This window comes from Poecilia formosa, unplaced genomic scaffold, assembly GCF_000485575.1.
Source record: "Poecilia formosa unplaced genomic scaffold, Poecilia_formosa-5.1.2 Scaffold866, whole genome shotgun sequence".
NCBI lineage: Eukaryota > Metazoa > Chordata > Actinopteri > Cyprinodontiformes > Poeciliidae > Poecilia > Poecilia formosa.
The window spans coordinates 51889-62791 of record NW_006800805.1 but is presented as its reverse complement, the minus strand read 5'-3'; the positions used below and the strand labels follow the sequence as shown (position 1 = coordinate 62791).

At 39.4% G+C, this 10903-nt stretch overlaps 1 protein-coding gene across 1 annotated transcript in view; it reads right to left on the bottom strand.

Annotated features, from left to right (window-relative positions):
- eif3ba (eukaryotic translation initiation factor 3, subunit Ba) overlaps positions 1 to 10841 on the bottom strand; it is an 18621-nt gene extending 7780 nt beyond the window's left edge. The window contains exons 1-11 of the mRNA XM_007543627.2: positions 10642 to 10841; positions 8304 to 8496; positions 8098 to 8217; positions 7954 to 8011; positions 7750 to 7878; positions 7506 to 7663; positions 4184 to 4315; positions 4043 to 4109; positions 3914 to 3960; positions 3624 to 3834; positions 3476 to 3548 (exon numbers count right to left, since the gene is read on the bottom strand). Coding sequence (XP_007543689.1) covers positions 3476 to 3548; positions 3624 to 3834; positions 3914 to 3960; positions 4043 to 4109; positions 4184 to 4315; positions 7506 to 7663; positions 7750 to 7878; positions 7954 to 8011; positions 8098 to 8217; positions 8304 to 8496; positions 10642 to 10741 — 1288 coding nt within the window. The 5' untranslated portion in view covers positions 10742 to 10841. The remainder of the gene's footprint in view (positions 1 to 3475; positions 3549 to 3623; positions 3835 to 3913; positions 3961 to 4042; positions 4110 to 4183; positions 4316 to 7505; positions 7664 to 7749; positions 7879 to 7953; positions 8012 to 8097; positions 8218 to 8303; positions 8497 to 10641) is intronic.
- Between the last annotated feature and the right edge of the window lie 62 nt (positions 10842 to 10903).

The following is a 10903-nucleotide window of genomic DNA, read 5'->3' as shown; positions in this document are numbered from 1 at the left end:
GGATGGATGGATGGATGGATGGATGGGTTTATTGCTATGTCCACTTTAGTTTCTTTCCTGTTGCTAGATTTATTTTATCGTTTACCATCGCTCACCATCTTCACTCATCACCTGCTGCGCCGCCTAATTGTCATGTTTCACATCATGTGTTGATTTTTTTCACTGTTCAACGTCGGATTCTTTGTTTTTATGCCATAATTCACATCTAGTTCGTCGCTCCGTTTTATGTCCCGGTTCTCCTGTTTCAGAGTTTTGCTCAATGTGGGCGTCTATTTTTTTTTTTTAACCCCCTAAGGTGCAGGGCAGTCGGGAAGCGTATCGATGGGGAAAAGACAGACTGACATAAACCTTTTAAAACAACGGAAACAATTTCGGTATTCTGATTATTGAAATTTAAAAGTGATGTGGTACCGTTGTTCTATGACACCTGTTTCATACCGGACCACTTACAGCACCGGTGTTAACGCTATAAAATGAACGCTCTCTATCGTGGTATCACCATGGAGGGATTTCTTTATTTAAGTGGATTCAGTTTTCAGAGGGATACAAAGTGAGGGTATCGTGATTTTAGTAATAACATGTTTATAAGAGCGATTTTCTGTTGTCCTTCCATGTAAGCGGGCAGCTTTCAAATGGAAATAAAACACTTTTTAATATAAGTTGCTACTTTGACATGATCACAGAACTGCCAAAACATATGCACAAAAATCCTCACTAAAACATAAAATATGTTCAGTGTAACACTGAACTGATGCTGTGAAGCTAGCAGGAGAACGGAGCTGCGCCAAAAGCTACAAACACTGAAGAGAAGAAGGAGAGCTGCCATCGATGCAGTTGCAGCCAAACATGACTTAATATTGCACAATACAGTTTTAGGAAGTTGCTCCAAGTCTAATCTGGTATTGTTGTGATTGTAAGGTGTAAAGTTTACCTTCGACCAAACGCCCCCCAAAGAAATCCCAGCGCCCCCCTTTTGTAAAGATTTCCGCCAGCTTCCCGTCTTGTCCCCTTTCCTTTGCCCAGCGCCACTTGTTTTTTAACTTCAGGAAATGGAACATCAGAGTATCATCCATTGAATTTCATCTATGTGGCATTTACTGTGCAAACCAGTTCTTTCAGTGGAAAAACAAAAGTTCCAGATATTTTTAACGCCATTCAAATATTTTACTGGACAGAAATTACAAAGAAGAAAGTTGGTTCTTAATTAAATCTTAATGAGTCAAATTGAAAGTGTCATGGAGTCACTTAACAGCATCATATTAACACCGTCATGAAAAATAATATTGAAGAAATAAATATATAAAATAAAATCTAATTAAAGACATAAATAAGTCATAAGTTCCTTACTGTTGGTCTATAAAATATATTTATTCTTACTACTAGATGTGGTCCCAACAAACCCACTTCAACAATATTATCTTACCTTTTATCTAAAAATAGTCTGTTTATTCTTGCCATACAGTCCTCTGTATTAATTACTGATCGAAAGGTCTTGCCATACTAGTTTATTCCTCTGTATTTACTTTAGTTTCTTAGTTAATTTTGTTCTTTATTCATTTCCATTTAGTTTTCTTTGATTAGCATTATCCTCTCTTGGTTTATTGTTGTCTTTAGTTTGTTGCTAGATTTATTTTATAGTTTGTATTGACTCTCACCACCAGTAATCTTCACTCATCACCTGCTGCGCCGCTTAGTCATCATGCGTTTCATCTGATCTGCCCTCATATTGATTCTTCATTGTTTACCGCCGAATTCTCTGATCCTGATTCACATCTAGTTTGTTGCTTCGTTCCATGTCCCGGTTCTCCCGTTTCAGAGTTTTGCATGTAAGGTAGAGGGTTGGGTAGTGTAAGAGTGTTTAAGGAGTTGTTTTTGTGGAAAAAGACCTTGGCGCCTCGTTTCTGTGAAAAAGATCTTGGCACCTCTTTCGGTCAATTTGACCCGACTCCCTTCCTCCATTTGCGTGCAAAGCGCAAATGGAACCAGAATTTACTGGAAAGGATGTCTGTTTGATTCACATAAAATCAACAATTTGAGATCAATTGTCCTAATCAGCAATTCTGGAATGGAGCAGATGTTGAGTTTGTGAGGTCCAAAATATTTTAAAGGTTGCCCAATACACACTCAGTATAAAGCGTGCCAGAATCTTTCTGGTAAACAACAGTAGCACGCCATTGGTTGAAACTTTCCAACACACACTGATGAAGATGAGAAGGTATAAAAAGGGTTGATGTTAAGACTTCGAGGAGATTTTTTGTGTTGAGACTATGGAAGATTTTGAGTATTGAACTGAAGAAACTGTAACGAGGTATCCGTGGTAGTGTAATAAATCTCCAGCTCGTCTATGGCCTAGCAGCAAGAACTACGTATCTGTGCGTTATTTCTTTTACTTATATATTTAAGAGTTTAGCCACCCTTCAATTTTTCAATAGTAGGGTATGAAACCCTAACCCGTTTCATACCGGATCACTTGCAGCACCGATGTTAACTCTATAAAATGAACGCTCTCTATGGTGGCATCACCCATGGAGGGATTTCTTTACTTAACTTAGTTCATTTTTCTGAGGGATACAAAGTGAGGGTATCATGGTTTTAGTCATCACGTTTATAAGAGCGATATTTCGTTGTCCTTCCATGAAAATGTGCAGCATCCAGACAAACAATAAACACGTTTTAATATAAGTTGCTGCTTTGACATGATCACAGAACTGCCAAAATATTTGTACAAAAATCTTCAATAAAACATAAAACATTTGAAAATCAGACACCAGACAAAGTGAATCACAGCACCGTCATCAGCCAGTGTAATGTTGAATTGACGCTTTGAAGCTACCAGGAGCGCAGAGCTGCGCCAAGAAGCGACAAACACTGAAGAGAAGAAGAGCTGCCATCGATACAGTTGCAGCATGTTTTAAAGTTACACAATACAGTTTTACCAAGTTGCTCAAAGTCTAAACTGGTTTTGTGGTGCATATAAGGTGTAAAGTTTACCTTCTAGCAAATAACCCCCCAAAGGAATTCCAGCGCCCCCCTTTTGTAAAAATTTCCGCCACTGCCCCCTGCCGTCCTCTGAATGCCCCCCGGGGGGCGGTACCGCCCAGTTGAGAAACACTAGTGTAGGCCATGGTTCTAAATATTGAATTAACATGAACAGACACCTAGTTTGGATCAGCTCTTCTCTCTTCACTGTGGAAGATGTACAGTGCAGGCAATGTCCTATAAGCTTCTTAGTGTTGAACTGGCACATTACATACATCACGGGCAAACATTAAAAAATTTTAAAACCTCAACAGAGGCCATGCCTCCAGAAAAAAATCATTCGTCAACAGCAGAAAGCCCAAATTCCTCTGGACAAAGCAAAGTGTACAATAAGAGGTTTTTACCAAGATAAAGTTTTACTGACTAGGAAACCATGTTAATTGATTTTTTTGGAAGGAAGTTTTACCAACCCCGTAGTTTGTGCCTTTGTTCCTACCTTTCATCTCCACCACATCAACAGGAACTTGTTTCTCCCTCATTCTGAAAATTTCAAAGTTGGTAACAACGCCCTGTAACGTGAAGACAGATTTAGATTTTTTCAGCTTATTTTTAATCAAAACAGGAGGTGCCTCCTTTTTAGGTACCTGTGTTCCTTTGGGAGTCCTGTCCACTTTCACACACAGGTAATCACCATTCCTCTGCCAGTGCAGCTTGCAGTCCACGACGTTGAACAGATTACGGACACGGATCTCCTGCCGGGAAGGCAACTGCATCAGAGTCACTCTTGCAGGGATGTCCTTGTCCTCAGGGACCCAGAATGCAATGATGTTGTCACCAGGAGACCAAGAAAAGTCCCTGCAGAAACACACACACTCTCAATACATGTCAAAAAACTGCACCAGCACCAAATAGTTGAAATAGAGAGAAAGCTTACTTGATTCCATTGATCTTGAGACTTTTCTTGTCCAACAAGCCCATTGACTAAAACAATTAAAAAAACATCCTTTAGGATCACATCTAAAAATATTTTAAAAATAAAACCCCTTATTTTGAGATTTCCTACTGGAGTTTCGTAGATGCTCAGTGTGTCGGTAGTCATCCTTGCAAAGAACTTCCCATCATGGCTCCATCTGAAAGCAGAAATCTACAGTTAGCCCAGCTGTTCCTGCTGAAATGATGGCAGTCAGATAAGTGCTGCTCTGACTTGAATATGGGCCAGTGGGCTGAGCTCTCGCAGTGGAAGCCTCTCTTCTTCTGTCCTGTCAAGATGTCCCAGATGATGATGGCCTGTGGATCCTCCTTAGTATCCATCAACGGACTGAAGGTCACTACGTACCTGACAGGCAGCAATACACACAAAGTAAAGGTTAAGAATCATGTTTCATGTAATCATGTTTACAGTGAAGAATCTCACATACCTGCTCGACCCAGACACACAGGTCTACAAAGATTTACTGAAATGAGTCTTTAAAGGTGTGGTTCCACAATCCTACTAAAAACCTTCATTACCTAGAATCCCTTGCTTAATCTCCCACGCCTCAACATGCTGTTCATAGAAGTGATATCTGCTGATGCTGTGCAAGTTGATCCTCCTCAATTTTGCAATCCAAGAATATTTCTGCCAAATGGATTGTGCACTACAAATATGATGTTTCTGATAAGTTATTAATCTGTTAACTTTAGGGCTGTTGTAAATGAATATTTTAGTAATCGAGTATTCTAACGAGTATTCTAAGAATTCTCGATTTTTCTAATCGAGTAATCGGATAAGAAAAATGTGAAAATAAAATATTGGTAAATCTAACAGCAGTGTTACTATTGGACATCAACATCAGTCCAATTTTCATATTTGAGGTTCCTGAACAATTACTTTTATGTAGTTTAAAAAATTAACCTGTCAAAATAGTAGCTCCCTTTCTAAGTTAACCTGAAGAAAAGTTATAGAAAAATCTGTAATTATATTCAATTTAATAATAAAGAGGCGGGCACACAGACACAAAATGTCTATACTCCAGCTTTTAGTTTATGTATTCATTTTCAATCAATTTAATAGATGTACTTTCACCTTGTCCAGCCATCTATGGTTTTTGTGTCCATGTTGGCAATGGGATTTGACTCCGTTTGTCACACACAGAAACTCATCTACCAGCTATGTACCGCCACGATGTGCTCCGCCTCCCATTTGTGCGGACCGGGATGAAATGAAATCTATGTTGCGGTTTGTCCATAAAACTACACTTATGTTAAACATAAACTACAAGAACAGCCGCCCACAGTATTCAGTCTATCTGCTCACCTGTATAAATACACCTGCAGCACACTTCGCCGCCACCAACCAGCAACTCTGATGCCTGTGCAGCTCATCTCTTTTCCTCACACTGCGCAAGCGCACGGCAACAAATCCTAAGCAATGGAACTATAACGCTCTGAGAGTGAATGGGGACGTTTGCATGTTGTGGTGGAAAATGACCTCAGCAGTGAAGCACGTCAAAATGCATCTACACAATGAATCTAATATGACATTTAAAAAACGAGCACTTGGTGGATTTTGGCTACATCGAGGCTCACTGCAGGACAAAAGGACATCCGGAGCGGCCAGGCAGCAGGTAAAGCAAAGCACAACTACTAACACTCACCCGGAAGAGCATGACTCTCAGAAAGCTAAGATAATAACCCAAAATATAATTTAAGTCTTTGAGACAGCTGTGTAAGATGCTGGTTCTGCTCCCCCTGTTGGACAGCCGCTACGCGCTACTGGGATGTAATATTTCACACACGTGGCACCGTTCAAGCTCCACCAGGCCGTGAACTCACACCGAACGTCTGCTTAAAACTGCAGCATCTAACTTAAACTAAGTCTTTACACAAGTATTAAAACTTTCACTGTCCTAAGATAAGAGAGATAATCTCTGAAAAAAATAATCGATCTCCTCTGCCTCCTTCCTGTGTTCTGCAGAATTACTCAGCTCAGTCAGAAAAAGCCAATCAGAACCAGCATTAATCAGCTAGCCAAGTTCTCAGGAAGTTTTGATTCAGTGACTCAGGATTGTTTATTTTGATGCAACCTGCATTTGACTTTAAATGAATGGTTGTTTTTTTCCTTGACTTTATTTGATATAGGAAGTGTTGAGATTTATTTGACACATGCATAATTTATGGTACTGAGAGCCTTACTGTTAAATGTTATTTTACTTATTGCAGGATTCTCCGTTGTCCTTTTGACATAATAGCTGCTGTATTGTGCCTGCATATATTTTCCATGTTTTATGTCAAAGTTAGGTGAACTTATTACCAGATTTTTTTTTTTTATTTTACCAGATCACATAGTAGCAATTATGCCTACAGCAATAAATTAACAGCCAGTGCATGTGATCGGCAATGATTGGTGATCGGCAGTGACCGACCCTAATGGGTGATCGTTATTGGAATCAGCAGCAAAAAACCTGATTGGAGCATCCCTGTCCCAGACCGAACTTGAAAACTGGATGTTATGCTACTAACACTTAGCTTTCGTTAACAATTCATAGGCGGAAGTGAGAGAGCTGAGCAACACAAATAACGACCCGGCCGAAACATAATTTACCGAAGCTTTGAGGCAGATTAATTTCCCCCCAGGAATTTTAATAATTGAGGTACTTGAATCATTCGAGGAATCATCACAGCCCTAGCTAACTTACAGTTGCACAGTGAGAATAATTGATGAGAATTACAAACAATGTTTAAACTTTGTTTAAGCTTTAGAGTGGGTTAAAGAATGGTGAAATAAGACCAGCTACCATTTATTTCACAATAATTTACAGAAGTCTCATCATTTAAGTACTATTTGCACTATTATTGGACGATTTTAATAATGTAATGCAAGTGCTGATCATAGCTAATTTGAGATTAAGGGTAAAGCTTCAGGTTGCTAACACTCTGGGTAACAATGTTAAGAGACATGCCTTTAAAAGTGACTGATACAAACCCAGGGTTCGATTATTTCTACTTAACCTTTACTTAAAAAAGAAAAAGATTATTAAAACTCTTACAATACAATTTTAAATAAAACCCACAAAATATCTAACAAACAGATTGAAAGCACTGATCAAAAACTTTTGTAATGACTTACTGAAAGTAGACAGTGGGATGAAGGTATGAAGCTTCAGCTAATTTTAAACTCTTTCCCATTGTCCAGGTGAGCAAATGTGAACACCAAAAGGCTGTGGTGAAAAAGTTACTCGAGTGTAAACTGTGGCAATTACTGGAAATTTTAAGATGCCTGCAAAGATGAAAAGAATGTTTGCTAATTCTGTTTTTACAGAATTAGCAAACTGTCACTCACTGTGTGAAAGCAGAGTGAGTGACAGTTTGCTGAAAAGACAGACTGCAGTGTGTCAAAGGAGTCGGGTTAGTCGAGAATGTTTCTAAAGGCATAGGATGGTTAAAACCTGATGTGAATTTAGAAATCATCAATCAAATGTGAATGTAACAAGACAATGAGCTGCCAAGTCGAGCATCAAGTCTGACCTCTGAACATGCATAGTTACCTCTCACATGGTGAGAAGTCAATGAGAGATACGCCCTGATGGCTGAACCTCTGGATCTGCTTGAACTTCTCTCCACCCCACAATGCAATGCCTCGCTGGTGGAAGGTTGCCAGGTAGGTGCCTTTGGGAGACCAGCGAACGTATGTCTCTGTCCAGCGCTGCATCCAAACACAAACAGTTAACCCTTCTGCATGTTCCATATCCTGATAAGCTCTACCTTACATGAAGCTGTCAGGTAACTCACCGCTCGCTCCTCAGCCAAGATGGGATCTTTCGCATCATTTGAGAAGATGGCTGTCCTCTCTCCAGCTTCATAGATGACACTGTACTGGTCACGGCAGTCTGAGTCCTCAATCCAGTGACGCATATTACCCTGAACAGGAAACCAGAGGTAACCAAATTCATTTCCAAATAAACTGAGATCGAGAGATGATTGAGTAAAACTCACAAAATCCTTAAAGGGCTGTTTCTCTGGAGCTTCCCACTCATCACTGATGTTCATGTACCTGAAACCAAGAGTAAAAAAAAGAATGGGCTTTTAATTAACGTTATAATGATAGATGTCTACCTGCCACTCTGATATGTCACATACTTGTCAAAGTCAGTGAAGAGGTTAACTCTGAATGTATGCTGTTTGTCCAGTTTGTAGCCATCTGCATTCTTCACCGCCTCCACAGCCTGAGTGGGGGCAGCATACTCCAGAAAGATGTATCTACAAAGAGCAAGAGAGCGTTTGATGTCTTCAACTGGCGCAAAAAGCAACAAATCAAGCAGAGCAGGAAGCTCATAGGGTCTTACCCTTTGGTCATGCCGTCGGCTTCTGGATAAAACTCAGTTGTGATCTTGCCGAACTTGGAGAAGATTTTGTGTATGACATTCTTGAGTTTTTCCAGCCGCTCCGGGCCCACCTGCGGGACGTTGTCCACCACTACCACTGAGTCGATCCCGTCAGCCTCCTGGGGTTTCTCCCGTAAGATGTCCTCCAGAAGTTCTGACAGATTGACACGACATAATAAGAATAAGAATAATTGGAGAGCGAGAAAGACAGAGAAGCAGGAGTGACTTTTCTGTTCAGGCAGAAAACATCTGCACTACTTCAGCCTGCTGCTTCACATCCTGCTGACTTTTCATTTATTCCACAAAACAAACATGAAGATCTTTATGGAGTTTTTGACAGCTACCATTTAAATATGCATAGCTTTAATAAATATATCTACAATGTTGTTTAAAACTATATTACTCCCAAAAGCTAAGTGGGTCAAACCAACACTTTAAGGTACTTATAATTTTATTTGTGCTATATATCAATGAGGTATGAGGTTCACTTAAGTTTGTTTTTAACCTTCCACTGACATCAGTCACATCTCTGCTGTATGAATTTAAACCTTGATCCGTCGCAGTTTGAACCATCATCAATCTTCACCTCCAGCTTCCTCATTCCCATTTCATACCAACATACTTCCATTTCCGAGTACTCAACAGTCACATGTTATTTTACTACCTGGGATATTGAGCATTTATTAAAGAAGCAATCAAAGAAATGATAAACTCTTGTTTTAGTTTGACAGTATATTACAATTCAGAAGATTTCATAATCCAATTTCTTTGAATTGCAGTTCTGATTTCTGTTTGGGCCTTCTGACTATGACATAGAAATCATGAGTGCAAATAAATCCAAAATAAGTATGAGCAACCTCCTGCTGGCAGATATAATTTATTTAAGCCAGTTAATTACTTTATGGAAAACTTCTTTAAATCATCTTAAATTGTCGATTCTGGTGGCAGGGAGCTCATTTTCATACTCAAAACTTGGGTATAAAAAGACCTAGACACATGGAAAGGCTGGATTGAAATTTAATCAAGTAAACCACATAAAGCTAAGTTTACTTTATAAGTTCATAACTAAGGTGAAATTTTAAGGATTCACAAGTCAACTGGCAATTTTTTTCGTTGTTTAACATTGATCAATCGTCCATACGTCAAGCATAAATATCTTTTTTTTAATACACCAAAACTAGATTTTAGTCGAGACATGCATCAACCAACAGCATGTATTTTCATACACAAATGAAACTCAGGTAAATGCTGGGAAAACATTATTTGAGCCTTGATTTACAATATAATAATCTTATACTTCCCTACATCATCACAAGGACCTGCAGCATATTTAGTTTCTGCCAGAAAATCCTTAAACACTGAATCTGTGGCAAAAATACAATAGAAACATTTTTATATATAAGAAAATGATTCCTGCAATGGACTGGCAACCTGTCCAGGGCGAACTCCGCCTCTTGCCCGAACGTTCAAGGGTGTAAGAAAATGGATGAATGGAAGAAAATTATTCTTACCCAATTTTATTTTCAGTCACAATAATTTATTACGTATCCATTCAATAAACACACTTAAACTAAACACACTCTTAATGCATAGATACCATTGCCCCAAGTCCAAGTGAGACTCTTTTACTAAAGCTCTATTTAAGAGATTTAATGATTCAACAGCTTGATGATATTGAAGGCTTTTCTTCTGTAATAACAGTTACAGCCAAACACAAAGATGTCACAGGTGTAAATAGATGGAGAACAACCGAGTTTATAATGATTCAAATTAAGTTTGCATATTTCATGTACTGCGTAAGCGGCTGTTTCTAAACACTTCACAGTTTTAACAAAATAGGTCAGAGCACATTTTACATGCAGAACAAACCCCTGGGTTGGAATCTGAAGTGTCACCAGATGTTTCAATACCAGATGAAACGAAAAGTTTCATCATATGAAACGAAAGTTACAGTTTTTATTTTTGGCCTTGATTTGCCATCAAATATTTATTAAGACTTACAAATATAACGTATAATGTTTTTTTTGGTTTTTTTAAAGACAACTACAACTTCAGAGCGAGGGGCTGTGTGGGGTCTGCGTGAGGCTAAAACGGTCGTTTAAGGGAGGGGGTCCTCAAAGAGAATGACGTTTCAGTTCAATCAAGACTGAACATTATGGTAAAAATATAACCATTAAGTTCCAGTAAATAAAATGAGATATACTCAGGTGTCTGAAAATTTAGATACCAACACAGTTGATCTCTCAGCTAACAATTAGCAACAGGCCAGAAAGCCGGCGTATTTCCTGCCGCCGCTCACCCTCATCCTCGATGTCGTCCTCGAAGTCCTCCGGGTCGCTGAAGGAGGGCTCCTCCTCCTCGTACTCAGGGTCGTCTACCATAGCCAACGTATCTTGCATTTACCAGGGCAAGAGATCAAATGTCTGTCAAAGAGGGAACGGAAAACGTGAGGCTAACTATGCTCGGCCGGTGTGGCACCATGTGCGAAAATGGACGAAGAGGCGGAAACGGAGCGCCGGAAGCGGCTCGGAGGCGCGTGGGAAGAAAACCCAGATCTGTAA